The 21,027-nt window shown below is 48.5% G+C and overlaps 1 protein-coding gene across 1 annotated transcript in view; it reads left to right on the forward strand.

Annotated features, from left to right (window-relative positions):
• LOC149355797 (uncharacterized) overlaps nucleotides 1-21,027 on the forward strand; it is a 32,713-nt gene that overhangs the window by 7,328 nt on the left and 4,358 nt on the right. Inside the window, exons 3-8 of the mRNA XM_089576192.1 lie at nucleotides 2,883-3,033; nucleotides 4,507-4,652; nucleotides 7,116-7,213; nucleotides 10,425-10,581; nucleotides 12,206-12,373; nucleotides 14,405-14,524. Coding sequence (XP_089432318.1) covers nucleotides 2,883-3,033; nucleotides 4,507-4,652; nucleotides 7,116-7,213; nucleotides 10,425-10,581; nucleotides 12,206-12,373; nucleotides 14,405-14,524 — 840 coding nt within the window. The remainder of the gene's footprint in view (nucleotides 1-2,882; nucleotides 3,034-4,506; nucleotides 4,653-7,115; nucleotides 7,214-10,424; nucleotides 10,582-12,205; nucleotides 12,374-14,404; nucleotides 14,525-21,027) is intronic.

Genomic DNA, 21,027 nt, shown 5'->3' on the forward strand with positions numbered 1-21,027 from the left:
TCTCCTTGCATGTAAAAATGCGAAAGAATTTATAGTTCCTTTACCACCTATGCTACAGAGTAATATAATTAATCACTGTTTGTAATTATCAATTAATGTATTGTTGGTTAATTATTTGTTATTAGTTATTGTTAACTATTTTAATCAATTAGTTTAAGTGATTACGTAATTTGGCATATAATTGATTATTTAAACAGGTTCGTTAAATATTTATTGATTATTTTTCTTTGTGATCTTTGTGGTTCGTTCAATTCTGGAGCAATTATTAGCAATCCCTAAATTTCATAAATTACTCGGAGTAATTAGCTAAATTAATTATCATATTAGTTAAATAATTATCTTATTTAGCAGTTCAGGCATTCAAACATTCCATTCATTCCATATTAATAATTACAAATCATAAGTACATTCTGACTGGATGATCGGCAGTTCACTCTGTCCACAGCCCGTGGCGACACATCCTGTCCACGCCACTCAGGAGGCAAGAAATCCTTTCTGATTAAAACGCTAAAACAATGTGTAGCAAAATATCAACCAAGCCACAGTATTAGAATGTTGTCTAAGTAAATGTGTTATGGCAATAAATGTTGGAAGGAAAATAAACCCATACTAATCTATTACTTTGCTGTAATTGTTCAGTTACTTTTCCGAAGCCATAATTTTCTATTACAACCAGTTTCATTTCAGAAGGAGTAAGTGTAATTGTAATCTGTTTCTTATTTTCTGTAACATGTCCAAGACTACTGCAGATACAGTCAGCATCAACTGTATGGCCAAGCTGATTCGCACTCTTATCGAAGCATTTGTTAACAGATAAGAAATGGGCATTCAGTAGACTGTAACGAAATGGGCAATACTTTCATTCAGTGACATTGTTGTTTCTATACTTGCTCTCCCCTGTTTTTGCTAGCTGCCTTTCACACCATTCCTTCTCGTGAGTCAAGGATATGAACCTACGGGTTGGGCTCCTAGATTAGAATCTGGATGATCTGAAACCTTACCGGATCACGACAAATTGGTATCATTCAAAATTTCGTGTCTTCCAAAGGAAACAATCTGTATGCACAAGCATGGGATATGCTTTCACGCCGATTTTTTTATCGCTGTGCAGCCACAACTTTCTACTCCTGCATACAACGCAACTGGTGATTGCGATGTGTTGGCAGCACGTAGTGCTCGAGGGTGCGGTTGCGGCTCACGTGTTTCTATCATCCGTAGGGGTGCAGAAGAGTTTTTGCAACATCCTAAATTCTACACATTGTATCCGATGCTCTCAGGCCAGGGAGGTTTTCCAATTCATATCGGCCACATTCATATAATCAGAGAGTGTACTAATCACTGTGATGCTGGCTTTTTTCTATATCAGCGGATAAGTTGACACGCACGCAAGTCAGTACTGTCGCAGTATATGCAAGCACAGTGAACTATGCCAGCACTGTTGAACGTACAAGTCTCCCCTCGTATTGGAGCTTGGCGCCTGCTTGCCTCCTTTCACTATGCTCATGCCAGGAAGCTATGAAGAGTTTCATTTGGTTGCAAGTTTTCTATGTGCTGTTGCAACACCAGTGATTACTAGCGCTGGCTGAAGTCGAACCTGGTGCCAAAAAGTTTAATTTCAACTCGAGGAAAATGCTTTTCAGCTATCAGCCTCCCAGTCTCCCGCATAAACGTAGCAACAGTGGCACATTTCGCTCCGCTGCTCTGTTTATCACTGGACGCATTGCTGGAACGTGGTGCGGTTGAACTGCGTGTACGTTGATTCCGAGGTGGCATTTGCACGTACAGCCCACTGACGAGAAATCCTAATGGGCACTGAACCTGCTTTGGACGTTCTGTGGTAGTTTAGGTCATCCATGGGACGTCCAAGGGAGTTTCAATGCCCTAATATTAGTGGTTGCATGATGTTGTCGAGTGGTAGAACTGTCGCCTGCAAAGATGGTGTCTGCACAGGCAACAAGGAGCAGAGTGGGAGCTGCCCAGGCGAAATGGGTCCAATAGGAGTTTCCAACTGGATCAAATTGGGATTTCCATATGGTTCTAGTTATGTATTTGGAACCATCCAGTTGCGACGTTCCAAGTGAACATTCCATTTGGTTCGACTTGGCCTGTCCGAATGAAACCAATTGGTTCGAAGTACACGATTCCAACCCGTCAGATATTGGATACATTTTAAAGTCCTGTAGTATTCTTGGCGATAGTTTTAAAGAAATTTTGCTGGAGGGAACCTGATAGAATACATGCCGTTGGTTTCTGTCGACATCAAGCTATGCAATAAGAATAAAATTATTATCCCGCTTGTAATAGAAGTGGATTTACAGAGTTTTGAAGTTACCACTTCACGAAGAGGAAGAAAAATTTGTAATCCTGTTTCTTAAGTGACAGCTTCCAATCCTAATAACTTCTATTGCAGGCAGGATAATTTTATCTTTACTGCATAGAGCGATGTCAAGAGAAACCAGTGGCATACAATCTAGCCAGTTCCCTGCAACAAAATTTCTTTTAAAAGTTGCATAACATGTTGCGTAACAACTTCTTGCATAAAAAGTTGCATAACATAACATAAAAGTTGCATAAAAGGCACAGACTTGTTGTACATAAAATTAAATAACATATTTGGAATCTGCATGCAAAAATGCAAGTTTCCTGACAATCTCGTGACTGAGACTTCATTAATAACTTTTTTTCAAGACGCTGTCGCACTGTCCATGCACTGGAACAATTTTTTTGTTTCACTGAGAACCTGCATGCCATTCTGCATTAAAAATCGAGGTTGGGTGTTGTTACTTCAGATAAGTGCATCATCTCCAGCACGTGTTCAACTCTAGTTGATATGAATTTCTTCTTGCATGCTTGTCGGTTCGATCTATTTCTCCTCTCTGCAGCCAGCAAGCACCGCGGAGCAGCCGAAGCGGCCCCGCCCCGGTGCCGGCATGCCCCCACCGCTCAGCAGGTTGAAGCGGAATGTGGCCAGTTCTGCCATCAACATCGTCGCCAACATCGCCGCGGGGGCCACAGGCAGTGCGCGTCCCAAAGGCAAGCTGCTTACTTTGTGGTCACAGATGTTGTTGTGTTACAAGCATGTTTGCTGGCAGTACTATTGGACTACTGTCAAGGACGATGAATATCGCCGGGAACAAGACTGAGCTCTAGCTGTTGACTGGAGTGTCACTTACCGTAAAATATCAAGCGCTCACCTAAAATTTGAAGATAATCGTGAAATATTGTGGGATGGGTCCTTGCTACCCCACGGCGCGAAAATCCAGAACGCACACATGATGGAATGGATCCTCGCTTGATCAGATGACAGATCATTAAAAATAAACCTCGATGAACATATACGATTGTGTGGAGAGAAAGTAAGCTAAAACAGAATGTGACCACATGATCTGAAACCCTCCGTCTGTCCACACCACTGCATCCGGCTTTCAATTCGTCAGCTCTCTCTTTCCTATGCTCCTTTCATCACGTTCACGGAGTTCCTATATCACCTTTCTGGTTCCCTCTTTCGATCCTCCCAAGGTTTCCTTTGGAAAGTGCTTGAGCTTGAGCTTAGGCTTATCATCTGAATGACCTAAGTACCATGTTCACCTCCTCCCCCCCCACTCTCCCTCCACGATGAGCATCGAGGAGATGCCAAACAAGGCTCCTGATGCGTCTGCGGTGTTTTTGAACTTCTTCCATACATGGTGACATAATGCATGGGCTTTTGTTCAGTGTTTTAGGAAAATTCAAAATCTTAAGGAAAGGAAGTGGGCGCTTATTCGGACATGGGCGCATGGTCGGTATTTTACACGCACATGCTTAAGTGACGGAGCACCATGACTCCATGGCTTTGTCCGGCATTAAAAACAGCAGCTCTCAGTGGTAGCGCACAGGTAACGGTGAACACTGGGGTGCTAAACAATGTGGTGCGATCCATGCACATTCGAGACAAGCTGTGTCGAAACCCATACCAAGCAGTCGATGTCAACTACGTGCTGCAAGGCGCAGCACTTGAAGAATTCTGAAAAAATGTGCCTTTCCTTAGTGTGAATGGCCAGAGTGCATGGCCGGTGTACTCCGTTCTATGCACAGTGTGTAACACTGCCAAAATTGGCACTGTTATTATTGCTGGCAATGTCAGTGGCTAAAAAAATGGTTGTTGTATGTTCGATGTAGACACTGCAACTGCCTGAACTTCATTTTGCTTAGCGTTTTCTTCCTGCCCCTCACTTAGACCTGGAGGAGTGAAATGCGCCGGAGTTGTATGTGGCTGCCATGCCTGTTTGCCGCCAGTAGGATTATTATCGGAGGGCTCAATAACTGAGCTCAGTTTGGATTGCCTGTCATATCTTATACCACTCCATGCTTTCAGCCAAACCCTCACTGAGGGTTCGAAAAGTGATATATTCAGCGGAGCAAAATGCTCTTGTGGGTAGCTATACTAGCCCAGATTCCACAACATTGCATGCCGAGTGTGAAACGGAGAGTAGGCCTCTAACCCTGCTGGCTTCGTTGTGTGACCAGCGCCGGCTGTGACGGCTGCACTTGGGCCGTCGACAGCTGGCAAACAGAAGCACTGGGAGCTCCAGGGCCGGATCCTCGACCTCGAAGAGAGGATGAAGGGTCTGTCGAGCGAGAAGGAGCAGCTCAGCCTCCAGAGCACCACAAGAGTGAGCTCAAATTTGTCCTTCATCTACTTCGCAGTTTTTGCTCCAGATACGTGCGGAAATCAGAGGCTGGCAGTCATGTAATTTGCGAGGCTTAGATGCCAGGGCTCATGCTCTGCCATCAATGAAGCGCTCCTAGGCCTCTTAGAGAGAGAACAGAGAACTTACACACACACACCCACACACACACGCACACGCGCGCGCGCACGCGCACGCACACACACACACACACGCATGCACACACGCACACGCACACACGCACACACACGCACACACACACGCACGCACGCACAGACAGACACACAGACACAGACGCACAGACACACACACACACACACACACACACACATGCCTACAATACATATGCATATTTACATGTATAAAGTGTGTGCGTGTGTGTGTATGTGTGTACATATATGTGCGTCATGTGCACAGTCGCACCCTCGTAGCCGCATCAAAAATAGCGAGGCAATGAGCCCGCGGGAGAGGCATTCGATAACCCACCAGTGGAAACCGCACTGCACGTGTGGAAATTTCTGGGCACATATCCAATGTTGCGCTGTCATGGATTCTGTGCAATGCCGCAACGAGTGACTCTGTGACCATTTGACGGCTGCCTCTGGTAAGTGCCACAGGCCTCTCCTTAAAAGCGTGTAATGCATTTACCTTGGACACATACAGCACCAACTTCAAACCGTTGTGTGTCTCAACCTTTGTCTCCACCCTTGCCTCGTAATGCGTTGCAGGGTTTACAAAAAACGGACCAGTGAGCCTAACTTACACTATGCTGGGGATCTGCATTAGAGGCCTTGTAGTGAGTAGTGTGGATCCTGGCCGAACTGCTTCTAATTGTACGTTTATTCAAGCTGCGTGCCCAGTTCTTGGTAGACGTGGCTCCTCTGTGAGTGGTTCGAGCAGTGCTGTGCAATTCGCTAGTAGACGGGTCGTGTAATCAGTGCTCTTCACTCTGGAGTAATGATGGATGACATGTGGAAGGCCACCTGAAAACCCTGCAGGGTGCTTGAGACCTGTGGTTGCGCAGTTACTAGGTGCATTGTGATGTCAAATCGGGCCGCATTCTTTCTAGAATCAAAGCCAATATGTGTTCACTGCAGGTGCCGGCACTTCTACTCGTTACCAACATAACGTTCACAACCCACAGAGTAAGATTCACCATGATATGCAGCAGAGTCGTCACCTTGCAGCACAATGGCGAACCCTTTTTAATGTGGATGTCTGCTCGAGTCTCCTGCCAGCCAGCATGCTCTTGAGTGGCTGAAGTGTCTACCCCAACAGGAGCGCTCGTTCTGTTCGCGTGAATTTCTAGAGGCTTGCCCTTCTAGTCACTATTGGGGTCCCACTTCTTGCTTCACGGCTCTGCTAAGTTCATTTAGAGCGGAAGCTCTACTCCCGAGCAAAACCTCAAGGTCATGTTGCTCCGGAGAATGACCTTCAAGCGGTGGAGCAGGGGTGTGGCTGCGCAGTCATGCCATAAGACTCGGCGAAGCTGTGGCCCATGAACCAAGCGGCGTTCGATTGCCTTCGCAACTGCATTGGACAACGTGACTCAACGCTCACCTCGCATATGCGTTGAATCACGTAACTCTCCATTCATCTGATAAGACAATAAAAAGCGCGAAGCGTTACTTGACGTTCACAGATAGCCATGGAGGAGTCGCACGCTGGAACCAGTGCTTCGGCTGTGAATCGCAGGCGGCTGATGTAATCTGATGACTCTTAGGATCATGAATGTCGATAGGGCACGTTGGCTAAAGCTAGAGAGGGTAAACATGCTAAGATTGAAGTAGAAAGCGAGGAGAGGATCGCCTTCCACTCTGTTAATTGGGTTCAGCTGGGTTGAATCCCAGGCATTTTTTTCTTTGTTCCTGCATCATCCTTCTGCTTTGCATAGGGGAGTTCTCTCGATGCCCCCTCACTAAATTCTGCTCAGCTGCGTTCGTGCTCTAGATCAAGGGTTTTCATACTGGTTCTGCAGGAACCCCTATTCTTTTTGGAGTGCTTTTTGGGTTCCCAGACCACTTACATCCGTGCATGTCTGTGACCCTCCAACCTTTCCTTTACCCACTTTGTTTTGGGTCTAATTGTAGCAGACTGTTTCTCTAATTAGCAGGTGATTATTAACTCAACTTGGAATTTCCATGCCAGCGGGAAGGGACTGAAGAGTTAACTCGCGAGTTCCTTGGCGTCTTTTGAGAGCCGTATTGCGTGAATTTTAACTGAGTGGATTCCAAGAGAAGCCAGGCTTAGCAGGGCGCGGCAGAAAACTCTCTGTGCAGATGAGGTAAAGAAGTTTGCGGGGGTTAAGTGGTCGCAGCTGGCACAGGACAGGACAAATTAAAGCGATATGGGGGAGGCTTTTCTTCTGCAGTGGTTAGTCGGGCTACTGATGACGATGAGTGTTTCAATGAAATGGCTGTGTCGTACCCCCCTCCGCCTGTTTTCTAGCTGCAGGAGCTCGAGAAGGTGGTCGCTGAGCTGAATGAGGAGCGCACCAAGAATGCCAAGCTCTCTACGACGGTCTCTGAGCTCCAGTCGGCTCTAAGGTAAGTGGCACGGGTGTGCGAACCGCAACCAGAACAAGAATCCTGCTGATCGAAACAAATTTACTGCTTCTGCTGACCATGCAGTTTTTAGTGAACATTTGCAGCACTTCAGTTTGATTGTAGTTGTTGTTGATTGCCTTTGACCAGATATTTTTTCACTTATTTCACACGCTTGCTTGAGTTTAGTAGCAGTTTGGAGAGAGAACTTTAATTCAATGCAATACAGTCGCCGACAGTTTTTTCGGACTCGGCCGGACCCGAAACATGGACCGAATAATCGAACAGTCCGAACAATTCGTGAAATTAAAAAAAAAAACTTTTGTGCGAGAAACCACCTTTCAAAATAGCGAAAATTGCCGCTCCCCATGTTCCGCCTACAAGGAATATTAGAGTGAGTCATACCCTGGTTTCTTCATGTCCGCACCCTATCACATGACACCAGGTAGTGCAACGCAGCCGCGGTCATGCCTCGAATGAGTGCACTCGCTGCGCGAAGCAAGAACAATCAGTTCGCATGGCGCAATGATGTTCGCGAAGACCGAGAGGTAACCCATAGGTAAACCAAGGGAAGACGCGAGCGGAAGCGAGCGCATCCGAATGCAGTCCCCCCTCCCCCCCCGTCCCCCCCCCCCCTCTGCCCTCCTACCGTCTACCGCGTTTACTGCCCCACACCACGGGGTGTGTCGTCCAAGCAACAGTGGACGCTGCAGCTGTCACGCTGTACCGTTCTCAATCCTATCGAGCGTCCTTTGTAGGCCATCTCGATGGCAATGGAGAGCATCTCTCTATCACGAATGGCAACGATGGAGACCAAATAGCCAAGCCTATCCAAACTAGTCGGATTCCTCCCGGCAAGATGACGCCGTTTAAATCCAAGATGGGGCCTTTTACGGTGGCTGCAAATGGGTTGGAAGTGACAGCAATGGCCGCTCGCATCTGTATTAGGCCGAAATAACAAACTTTTAGCTGAGAAACTATCACAGCAGTATTTTTGACGTCTATTTTGGTCATAAAATTAGAACTTTTATACTCCGCAAAGTCCTAAATATCAGTAGTGAAAATTCCTATGAGGTGCGCGACGGTTCCTCAGCGAAGTCCTAAATACCACGCTAGTCCAAATTATTGGAGTCTGAAATGTCGGTCGGCTACTGTATTATGCGTCTCGCATTGTCCACGGCCAAGGTCAGTAAAGCCAGCTGGTCTGCGCTAGCCGAGCCCGCGATATTGGGGGATAATTCACCCCCATTGAAGTGTGTGTATTTGAGACCTGTATGTAATGAACGTGTAGCGGCAGTTCTCCTTTATAAAACGAACTCCCTAGGCCGACTATATCTGTTAGCTTCCACTGGGTAACAAAATTTAGCACAAAAGTTTCAAGACTATAAAGCACGAAGTGACATGAGAGCAGAGTCAACAATCGCAGCGACACACTGCAGTTGAGATAATGTGTCATGCTCCAGCGCCGTCGGCGCATCTCCGTTGCTTTCACTTTTGTAACGCCATACCACATGGCACTACAACAGTTCATGCCCAAAAGCAGCGAAAAATGATAGGACATAGCAAAAACAAAGCGGCACGAGCAAGGCGCGTCCATCGCCGGCACGCGGTTGGTTTGCGTAATTCCGCCTCCGCCGATAGCTCTCGCGCGTTGGAACTCCAGCGACGCAAGGCAAACAGTCCGTTTCCTGGGACAACAGCGGCTGCTAAAACAAAAGAGGGAACATGCAGGAAGAAGAATGCGCCTCCGGGGCCGCCGGCCGGTCTACGGCAGCCACACGACTGTATGCGCTCTCCTCTAGCTTGGCCGTGGTGCTCCCGCCTTCCCCGTCTCCTCACCTTACAGTGGCGTTGCGCGAGCTGCAGCAGAGTGGCGGCGGCAGTTCCACTATAAGACATTGAATAATGGGGTTTTCTGTAAACATTATCCAGGTGATTTCGCCTACATTTCATTTTTTGGTTTCCGTTCTGCATTTCCCTTTTGGATCTTCTTGCGAAAACGTCATGCAAAGAAAACCTGGATGTAATGAAAAATCCTGGAATTTTTTCAACTTCGTTACATTCAGGTTTCACTGTATATACCAGCCCAAGGTCAAGCACTGTCGCCAACTTGCGTTCCCCACGTAGCGTGCAGGAACACTTCCATAGTTGTGATTAACAGCAGAGTCTGTATTGTATAGGTTTCTATTGGAGCCTCGATGGGATTGGCTCACAAAAATGTAGCAGCCCGGAAAACTCAGCCTAAGGGAACTTAAGAGCAGGTTTCTCCTACAACTCAGCTACTGGTATTGCACTGGTAGTAGCTACAGGTGCTGTAGCCACTTTTTGTTGATTTTGCTGCTGCAGTACAACCTCGTTAATTCGACCCCCATTAGTTCGGATAATTCACTGTTGCCAGAGTCCCACCAAGCTCTCACGCAACTCTATGGCATTAGAAGCCTGTTTTTTCGAATGCCCCAAGGTTGGCATCGGCTAATTCAGACAGCCTCCCGATGTGACGCCGTGGCAAAGCATGACCTGCTCGAAAAGAAGTCGTACAAATATTATTCTTTATAGACCTGAACTGTAATATTGCATTGTTTATCGCATCCCTCTGACATGCGCAAACAGGCGTGTTTGCAATCTGCACGCCCCCATCGACAGGCTTACAGAACCCATAAGCCTAGTCCCTTTTTCGGAGCTTCCATTTAGAACAGAAGTTGCCTTGTTACTGATCTTTTCTTTTCTTGACTCATGAAGCAGCTTGTTGATCCGCATTGGTGCGTGCCTCTGTCGTTTCTGTCTGCGTGGTATCTCCACTTCCAGCACGCAGAAACTCTAGATTTGTTGTGCTGTTTGTCGTTTGTGTGGAGAAGCCTCCTGTATTGCAAACCCAAGTGCAAAGAAGCTACAGCGCTACCACGTTACACAGTGACTTCGCAGGGACCTTTAAACCATCATGTGTGCGTGAACTAAAGGATTCGATGGAACTCCAAAAAATCGCCGTTGTCGCATTGTTTTCCTCCTTAATATTTCTTTTCTAAAAGCTAGGCACTGATCTTTTGCTTTCATGCGAGTTGCTTTTCTCTAATTCTATAATTTCAGTTTCGGATAATTCGGACATTTTCTTCACTCGCTTTCGAATGAAGTCCGAATAAACAAGGTTTTGGTGTACTAGGCTGGCAATGGTGCTGGAGTGACTCTGTGGTTTTTCCACCTTTCTCTCTGCACTCAGCACAACGGAGGCCAAGCTGTCTCCAGCAGAGCCGCAGCGGGACTCGCTCACCCTTCAGCTGACATCCGCCACAGAGCAGGTGGCAACACTGCAGTGGTCGCTGGCCCAAGCCACTGGGGCGTTGGCAGGGCTTCGCTGCGAGCGTGCGGCCCTCATGGTGCGTTCTCCTGTTACTTTCTTCACTGCAGCTGCTCTTGGATATTGCAGGATGGAATCGCCAAGGGTGGGCGCTCCTGAGGGGGGGGGAGGGGGGGTCCAGTGGGGGGAGGTGTGATAGAAATGTGTCAACCATTGGCACCAGTCTCCGCTGTGGAATCTGGGAAGACTTTTTCCAGAGAAGATACTTTGGGGCGTGCTGGAGAATAATCATAAGTATTGTGCAGCTGCTGCTTGATTGACTCAGCTGCTAGTGTGCTAGTGGTTACAATGGATTAGTGGGGACAATCTGGATGAAATTTCCTATGCCATTTCTGAGCTGGCTGCTTGAAAAACCCTAGAACTTGGGTCCTGCAATCGGCAGGGTTATAATTTTGCCCTTACTGCATATCTTGGCATTGGGAAAATGCAATTGCATGTATTTTGTCAAGTTTCCTGCAGAGGAATGTTTTTAAAGGTCACAACAATTGCTTGCATGACACATTACAGAAGTGCACAGACACATGCTTTGTTCGAAATTGAATGGCATGTTTTGAATGTGCATGTAAAAATATTCTCCCTTAAGGTTTATAGTTTTGACTTCATTAAGACTATTTTATGACCCTCTTCCCCTGCTAAGTGCAGAAATGGCTTGCAAAATGAGACTGGTTAAAACGAACTGCCCTGAGAGCTAGCTTTTTGTCAGTGTCCATTAAAACTTTTTCTTTCGTCAAGAGGCAATAATGTGATAGCCCATTGAAAAGATATCGGGAAGTTCGCTTTAACAAATGAGGGGGCGGGAAGCAAGGGAGATTGCAGCACGCGCCTCACCTCCAACATTTTTTACTGTGCCTTCTGGCCTAGTTTTTGTCACCATTGCATTGTTCGATTTGCATTTATGGACTTCGTGCTACGCAGGAGCTTGCGCTTTGGTTTTGCCGTCGCTGTATGGCTGTGATGGCACGGGGCAGAGGTCGCTGCAAGTGTAGCTAGGTTCACTAACACCGTCGACTGCTTTTGCAGCGTAAAGCTATACTAACCGGGCCAGACTCGAGCTTCGCATGAGTGTGCGCCGCACGTTATGCGCATGCGCGAGAGCCGCGTGACTTCCCGAGAGGCGCAGGTGCGTCGGCTCGTCGTCACAGCCGGTGCGCGGACCTCTCCGACGCCTGACTTTTAGCTGGAGCCGTTTTTAAGACAGTTGCGCTACTGCGCATGTGCACGGAGGGTGCGCCGTGTATACATAATGCGCTTGGCGGAAAAACGATGTTCGCGCTCGGCATGGAAGCTAAGGAGAGTTGAGCCGCTGCCAGACGGCGCAGAAGACTGGAAAATTGAAATTCTTCCGATCCCGAGGTTGTCCAAGAATAACCGTCGCTTTACGCTCCGTATATCCGGGCATAGCAGAGCAAAGCCAATTCCAATTTTTTACTTGAGTTGTATTAGACTTTAGTTATTTGGCCTGTATTAAATTTATAGTTGCTCATTTCATCAGTCGTTCATGGTTGATCATAGTGTTCATTGATCACTGCAGCTTAACTTCACTTAGTTTTGGTTTCTCCACTTGTCTCATTTCGAAAATAACTACTTCTCTTATTGTACTGTGTCCTTGGGCTCCCAACCTTTTCCTTGCCTTTCAGGCACAGGCAGAACAGGAGTCCCCGGAGGACCAAGAGGCGACACTGGCCGCGGAAAAGGGGCGGCTCGAATTGCTTCTTGCAGACCTGCGTGCAAAGGTGGCAGAACAGCAGGAGGAGCTGAATGCCTCTGAGCAGGACCGCCGCGCCCTGCACAACAGCCTGCAGGAACTTAAGGTGAGCGGTATTTCTATAACTTTGCCATCTTGCTTTAGATATTAATCCTATTTATTTCTGGCAAATTTTTATCCAGAACTTGTATGCTTGCGTCTCCGCCTTGATTTTGAGCTACCAATTTTCCTTTCGCTACCTGCTAACGCGTCTCAAATTTATTCGAATTACCCTTATCTCTAAGCTACTACCGCGGGAAGAATGACTATGACTATACTGTCAACATCTGGGTGCATACTGCCGCATTCTAGTGAGGTGTGTTTCATTGTATCTGCTGCTTTACCACACACTGCACATGTCATCTTCACGGTTAAATTTCTTTGCGCACCATGTCCAGCCCTTTGCTGGTTTCCCGTTGCTGTTTACTCCCGTGCTGTTAAGAGCTGAGGCTGTGTGCACATCTCTCCGTTTACAAGGGCCCAATAGCACACCCAGTTCTGACCGAGGGTTGTTGTACGCATACATGTTCTTCGTTGCAAACAATAAGCCTTGTAAACTGTGTTCTATCTATCCTCTAAAAAGAAAATTGTTGGAGAAAGTCTAAGAAGGAACAGCTTGCCAGGCCAGTGACCACAGCTTGCCAGGCCAGTGACCTGGCAAACTTCATTTCACCTCAACTGCAGCTTACAACTTTTAGATGATACGTCAATATCAGCATCCGTTCCGCGCCAAAAAAAAGCTTATTTCCCGTAGTGCGCAGCGCTTTTTCCGAACTGTGCAGCGCTTTTCCCGAACTGCGCAACGGTGGAATGCAGGGCATACCACAAGCGCTATTTGTTGCACAGTATGAGTATCGGAAAATGTCCTGATCCTGTCCTTGTCCTGTCCTTGTCCACTCTTGCTACTCACCTGGGCAAAAAATCTTTCAGACCAGCACAAGCTGCGACATGTCCCACTGGTTGCAGTGGCTATTCGCTTCAGTCACGTTTGTCATAGCGAGCCCCTCTTTCCTCTTTCCTTGTCTGCTGAATAGCTAAGGAGGACCTTGATTCTGGCAGTCTTGATGCTATAGGCAGCATAAGAAGGCTCTTGCTCAGCTTCCACCCTCACTGCTCAACCACGTTTCTAAGTGACACTCACGGTAATACAGGACATGCTGCGTCTGCCGCTACGGATGACGGTAGCGCAGGAAACCAAAGTGATGTTCAACAGTCTAGCAACGGAACAGCAGTTCGCAATTGGTAGCGAGGTGCTGGAAGTAGTAAGGGAATGGGGCGGAGCGCGTATCGCAGGCTCTCTCGGATCATGAATTGCAGTTTGTCAATATTCCTGAAGAGAAGAGCATACAACAGCTGTATCTTACGGGTACTCACCTATGGGGCAGAAACGTGGAGGCTAACAAACAGGGTTTAGCTTCAGTTAAGGACCATTCAGCCAGGTATGGAAAGAAAATGATAGCTGTAACGTTAAGAGATCGGAAGCTGGCGGAGTGTGTTAGGGAACAAACGTGGGTTAAGAACATCCTAGTTGAAATCAAGAGGAAGAAATGGGCTTGGGCAGGGCATGTAATGTGAAGGCAAGATAACCGTTAGGCCTTAAGGGTAATGGAGTGGATTCCATGTGAAGTCAAACGTAGCAGGGGGCGGCAGACAGTTAGGTGGGCGGATGAGATTAAGAAGTTGGCGTGGATACGGTGGCCGCAACTGGCAAAGGACAGCATTAATTGGAGAGACATGGGAGAGGCCTTTGCCCTGCAGTGGTCATAGTCAGGCTGGTGATGATCAGCATTTTCGCGATCGATACTTCGGACTCGAGCCAAAATAAAGTCCCTGTGAGGTGTGTCATGGTTCCTGAGTGAGGTCTGAAATATCGCGCAAGGTCAAGATTATGATTGTGATTTCAACAGGTCAGGGAAAACGGAAACATGGCCAGGCATGATGCGTATGCTACTGTACATCGCTTGTTTCTTCTAGGGATGGTGAAACTTGAATGCAATGCCTTTATGGTCTGCTGTGAAGGTGCTATGCTGTTGCTTCATTTGCTGCAAGTGAGCACGGACCGGTGTATATTCGGTCTCCTCTGCACGCGGTGTCGCAGGGCAATATCCGCGTGTTCTGCAGCCTGCGTCTCCTCCTGCCCTCCGAGAAAGCTCCGCAGCGACCTTTCCTGATGCTGCCAGATGAGCGGATCGTCGAGGTGCTCCGCACGGACCCGGAAGTGAGCGGGACCCTGTGGCCATAGGGCTTTCGTAACCGTGCCAGTGGTGTGGTTGTGCCACACTTCCTGGATTAAATTTACAGAATTTAACTATTGTTGTGCTACTTGTGAGCGTGAAGGCCAACTGAAAACTGCATGGCAGTGCAAGTGGGTGGCAAGGCACACTGGACTGCTTGTTTCCCATGGTGGACTGCATGTTCTGTCGGCATGCTGTAGAACTCCGAAACATCAGAGAGATAGCCGTGTTGGCATTCTGTTTGCATCACCCGACAGGCATAAGCAATATATTGTCACGTTGTAGTGACGGCAGTCCAGCGGTCATGAAAACACCAACAAGACTTGGAAACGAAGCTCTTTATTTGGGCTGACTTGCGCCCGGAAAAGAACTGAATCACTCGGCGGCGGGGTAAGCAACAAACGTGCTCGTCGGTCGTCGAACTACGAATGCCCGCCGCTCGCGGCATCGCTCAATTTAAAACCGGCAAAGAAACTTCCAGATAGCAGGACAAGATCATCTACAGTAATCTGGAAAAAGCTAGATGCAGCCTTTCATGGCTGCGATCAATCGAGATTAGACTGGTCGCTTCTCGCGTCACGAACAAAAATGATAACAGCCCTTCCCTGCAGCCTTGAGCGTGAACGAATAAACACTACAGTGATACGTGGGATTACCCCCTTCCAAAGAAGCATCGTCTCGATGCTTTAAAATGAAAATAAACACGGAAAATGAAACTTCGAGTTCTTTAGCGTTCATAATATGGCTTCAGGCGTACGACATGTACGACTTCCGGGCGTGGGCGGCGTCGCTGAGATGCTGTAGTGGCGTCGGGGATGACGTCATAGTCGAGGTCACCGATGCGACGGAGAACCCTGTACGGGCCAAAGTAGCGTCGCAGCAACTTTTCGCTCAATCGACGGCGGCGAACTGGCGTCCATATCCAAACCCGATCACCTGGCTTGTAATGCGTGTTTCGTCGGCGCAGATTGTAGCGTCGGGCGTCGGTGTGCTGCTGGTCTTGAATGCGAAGCCGCGCAAGTCTTCGGGCTTCCTCGGCGCGATGAAGGTAGGCGGCGACGTCGAGGTTGTCTTCGTCGGAAACGTGCGGGAGCATTGCGTCGAGTGTTGTCGTGGGCTTCCTGCCGTATACCAGCTGGAATGGGGTAAACCTGGTTGTCTCCTGGACGGCAGTATTATAAGCGAAGATCACGTAGGGCAGAATGGAGTCCCACGTCTTGTGTTCGGCGTCGATGTACATGGAGAGCATGTCTGCGATGGTCTTGTTGAGACGCTCTGTGAGTCCGTTGGTTTGTGGATGATAGGCAGTGGTCCTCTGATGGCTTGTCTGGCTGTAGTTTAAAATGGCTTGCGTCAGCTCCGCTGTAAACGCCGTTCATCTGTCTGTGATGAGCACTTCCGGGGCGCCGTGTCGCAGGAGAATTTGTTCGACAAAAAATTTTGCGACTTCTGTTGCGGTACCACTAGGCAACGCTTTTTCTTAGGCGTAGCGGGTCATGTAGTCGCTGGCCACGATGATCCACTTGTTTCCTGATGAAGAGGTCGGAAAGGGGCCGAGGGGGTCCATCCCTATTTGCTGAAAGGGCTTAGTTGGCGGTGGTATGGGGTTCAGGAGTCCGGCTGGTCTAGTCGGAGGCGTTTTGCGTCGCTGACACTCACGGCACGTTTTCACGTAATGGGAAACGTCGGTAGCTAGCCGTGGCCAATAGTACTTCTCCTGGATGCGGTGCAACGTGTGAGCAATCCCGAGATGTCCTGCAGTCGGCTCATCATGACATGCCTGCATAATTTCTTGCCTGAGATTTTTGGGCACGACAAGAAGATGCACTGTCCTGTTCGGCGCGAAGTTCTTCTTCAGGAGGACATTATTGTGAAGGACGAAGGACGACAGTTGCCGCTTGAACTCTCGGGGAGGCGATGCGGTCTTGCCTTTCAGATAATCAACTAGGCTTTGCAAGCCAGGATCTGAGTGCTGCTGCTGCGCGAAACTGCTGGCGCTTACCTGTCCTAAGAAAGCGTCCTCGTCTTCCTCTTCGGGTGCTGCGTCGACAGGAGCTCGTGACAAGCAGTCTGCATCGGAATGCTTGCGGCCAGATTTGTAGACTACAGTTATGTCGAATTCTTGAAGACGCAGGCTCCAACGAGCAAGGCGGCCGGAGGGAACTTTCAAATTGGCCAGCCAGCACAGAGCATGGTGATCGCTTACAACCTTGAATGGTCGTCCGTATAGGTAGGGGCGAAATTTGGACGTGGCCCAAATAATGGCGAGACATTCTTTCTCTGTCGTAGAATAGTTGGCTTCGGCTCTCGACAGTCAACGGCTAGCGTACGCGATAACTTTCTCCTGTCTGCCATTTTTCGGAACGAGGACCGCTCCTAAGCCCACCCCGCTTGCATCGGTATGAACTTCGGTTTCGGCGTTTTCATCAAAGTGCCCGAGCACAGGAGGGGACTGTAAGCGGCGCTTCAGCTCGTTGAAAGCTTCCTCTTGTTGCGTTTCCCATTTAAAAGGCACGTCATCCTTGGTAAGTTGAGTCAAAGGTTCAGCGATGCGCGAAAAGTTTTTGACGAATCGTCGGTAATAAGCGTACAATCCAAGGAATCTGCGTATAGCCTTCTTGTCATTAGGCTGTGGAAACTCTGCGATCGCAGCCGTCTTCTGGGGGTCTGGGCGAACTCCATCCTTGCTTACGACGTGACCAAGGAACAGCAGCTCCTCGTCGGCGAAGTGGCACTTCCCTGGTTTCAGTGTCAGGGCTGAAGACTTGATCGTTTCCAGCACTATCCGAAGCCTTCTGAGGTGGTCTTCATAGCTTGAGGAGAAGACAACAACGTCATCTAAGTAGACTAGGCAAATCTGCCACTTCAAGCCTGTGAGCACCGTATCCATTACTCGCTGGAACGTCGCTGGGGCAGAGCAGAGGCCGAATGGCATCACCTTGAACTCGAAGAGTCCGTCTGGCGTGATGAACGCAGTCTTCTCGCGATCTCTTTCGTCGACTTCAATTTGCCAGTTGCCGCTCTTCAGGTCCATCGATGAGAAGTACTTAGCGTTGCACAGCCGGTCCAGTGTATCGTCGATGCGGGGGAGGGGGTAGACATCCTTCTGCGTAATGTTGTTCAGGCGGCGGTAATCGACGCAAAAGCGAAGGGTTCCGTCTTTATTTTTCACTAGGACGACCGGTGCTGCCCAGGGGCTCCTCGATGGCTGTATGACGTCGTCACGAAGCATTTCCTCAACTTGCTTGCGGATAGCTTGGCGTTCTAGCGGCGATACGCGGTAGGAGCTCTGTCGGAGTGGTCGTGCGTGTTCGTCTGACAATGCGGTGCTTGGCAAGCCGGGTTCGTCGCACATTCGATGCTGATGAGAAGCAATCGGTGTACCTTTGAAGAAGACTGCGTATTTGGTCTTGTCTGCTCCGGGGTAATGCCGGGTTGATGTCGAACGTGGGTTGATGGCCTTGGTCAGATGGTTCTGCGGGTTGGTCGGGTAGGGCAAATACGTCTCTGATGTCTGCCAGCTCGTCGAGGAAAGCGATCGTCGTACCTTTGTTTAGATGCCGGTATTCTTCCGTGAAGTTGGTTAGCAACACCTGGGCTTGGCCATTTCGGATTTCGGCCACTCCCCTCGGGACGCCCAATCCTCGATCCAGGAGTAACTGGGTGTTCCCCTCGATAACGCCTTCGGCATTTTCGATGTCTCCAGTACCTATGCCGACGAGAACACTTGATCGGGGCGGCACGCTCAATGCTTCATCGAGGACGTTTAACCCATTAGGGACCAAGAAAAATCTAGCAGAGGGATTTTCTTCATTCTTAGCACATGATACTCTCATGTAAAGAAAAAGAGATTGCTGAAATTTCGTCACGATTGCTTTATTCCTTCCAGAGGTTACACAGGTGTACTTTTTATAGTACACTGGGTCTTCCCCATAGCACATGTGGCTACCGCACTGCATTCCTATTGGTGGCGTGAATTTTGTTATTATGTCTGCGATTTCTACGCAGGGTGATATAACACTTCTTGCAGGCCCTCATGAATATTTTCTGGCTATACTGGCACCGCAGTTATCCTACTTTGCACGGAAAGCTTTCTCCTTTTCAAAGAAGCATCAGATACGATTGAGCCAGAGTGTCTGCGAACCGCTGGTTACTGCATGTCAAGGTGTAGATAATAATGAGTACCGTTCTTACCAAAGCAAAAATAGTCAGCAGGGTCGTCTCTAGCAATTTGTTAGATTGTTCAGGCTTTAACAATTGCAAAGTTGATCTTTGGTGTCAACAACCACTATCACTTTTTGTCCCTGATGCTGATATACTGGCAGTAGATGGCTTGATGCGAAAGGTCAACACCTGCCATACCACTGTTGTAAAAGGAAAGTAGTTTTGGCTTTAAAAAAATCTGTTTTTCTTGTGCTATAGGCAACCACCACTCTACAAAACACGTAGGCTCACTGCTGTTATAGTTGCAAGCCATAGTTACTATACTGTTGATCGTAGACTTCAATAAAGGCATGTAACCTATACTACTGAAGCAAGAATCGATGTTTCATGGCTGCTTCTATTTCATCGCTTTCTTTGGCCCGAGTGAACACTTTCCTAAACCTGTTTTGGCGAACGGTTCCTCTAGCCCTAAATTCCTCCCAGTGGAGCGTTACAAGAATGTCTTGAGAGGTAAAAAAATTTAAAAAAAAGATGAAATGGTCACTAAGGGTTTAAATCACCTCAGGTGACGACAGGACAACACGCGCTTCCAAAAGTTTCATTTCTGAACTCAAGTACTTTGCGCAGACGGTGTGAATGGCATAACAGTAACTGTCTGCTCGGCAGAACCTTCAGTTCTTATAACCAAACTTTATTACAACCAATTAAAATCATACCATCATCAAACTCAAGACCGCTAGCTGCAAGTACAGCAGCCTCCGAGGCCTTGCTGAGCAGACAAAATGATTTTTTCCGAAAAATTGGAAGTAACTATAAGATCTATGAACTGGAATAAATAGGCGCCGTTCTGCACACAGGAAGACCCAGTGTACTATAGAAAGTACAGCAGTATATAAATCATCACAGAGCAAAAAATGCCAAAGGTGCGGGACATTCAAAGCATCCGTTGTTTACTTTCGTCTTTCGTGCTGCTCTATACTTGAAACTAGCGTAATATGTACATGAATGCGGCCGTGAGAAAATTATAAGCAAGCAACTACCGGTGCACTTCGTGGGAAACAAACATCCTGAAGTTTCACCACGGAAAGCTAACATACTGAGCAGAGGAAGTGCGCCAAATTAGTTAAGGGTGGTTGGCCAATCCCCTGTTGACAAAAGCATGCCCTACTTGAAAAGAAAATTGCAGTCTTTGGTGGTGAAATTATAAAAAAATTAAGTGTACTTTTAAAAGTACGCTGGGCGCTAATGGGTTAAGGCAACGTGATGAGTCGCGCCCGTCGCAACAGGTATGGCTTTTTCCGTGGAAAGCTTGATCGACTTAGATCGAAGGTCTATGATCGCCCGATGTTCGTTCAGGAAGTACATTCCCAAAATCACGTCTCTCGAGCATTGCTGTAGGATCAGGAAGGTTGTCGCATAGGTTCTCCCATTTACAGTAACTCTCGCGATGCAGCGTCCTTACGGCGTAATCAGGTTGCCACCTGCGGTGCGGATCAGCGGGCCATCCCAGGTTGTTGTTACCTTCCTGAGTCGGACAGCGAGTGGGCCACTCATGACAGAGTAGTCAGCTCCCGTGTCCACCAAGGCAGTAACCGCGTGACCGTCGACCGTAACTTCAAGGTCACTTGTTCGCGTTCTCGTATTGTACGTTGTCTTCGGTGTCCGATCTCGGCTTCGTCGAGTAGTGAGGCTGCGGTGGGCGTACTGCGACGTTACTTCACTGGGCAGCGGTAAAAGCTTCAAGTCTGGCCGCGTCGTCGTCATCGTCGGTGTCGTCGTCGTCGGTGTCGTCGTCGTAGTTGAGGCATGGTCTTGAGTACTCGTCGATGGAGGATCTTTGTCATTGCGCCTAGAAGCGACCTCACCTCCAGAGGCTGCTTTATTTAGTTTAACCTTCGGGGGCTGGGGGAGCGTCCACGCACGGCGTAACCTCGGCTAGTAGATACAAAGCGCGGGGACGATGGCGACGGGGAACGTGTAAGGCGGCTCGGCGATGAGTATTCTTCCCGACGTAAAAACTCGATTTCGGCTGGTCGCTGGCCGGGTCGGGGTCGTGGAGCATCGTAAGAGAACCCTCGGATGCCCAGTCTTCTGTATGGGCAGTGCCGGAGGACGTGACCGGCTTCGCCACAGTGGAAGGATAGTGGGCGGCGCTGGTCGGGAGTTCTCCACTCGTCGCATTTCCTCGGCTGCGCGCGTCGCTCGTAGGACGGGCGGGCTGGGTGAGTGGGCGGCGGTCCAACGCAGCTGGCTGAGGGCGATAGAGGCTTGGGTCCCGTCGTCGAGGTGCAGGACTGCGCACAGCTGCGGCGTAAGTCATGGC

This window comes from Amblyomma mixtum, chromosome 3, assembly GCF_055824585.1.
Source record: "Amblyomma mixtum isolate Tamu chromosome 3, ASM5582458v1, whole genome shotgun sequence".
Taxonomy (NCBI): domain Eukaryota; kingdom Metazoa; phylum Arthropoda; class Arachnida; order Ixodida; family Ixodidae; genus Amblyomma; species Amblyomma mixtum.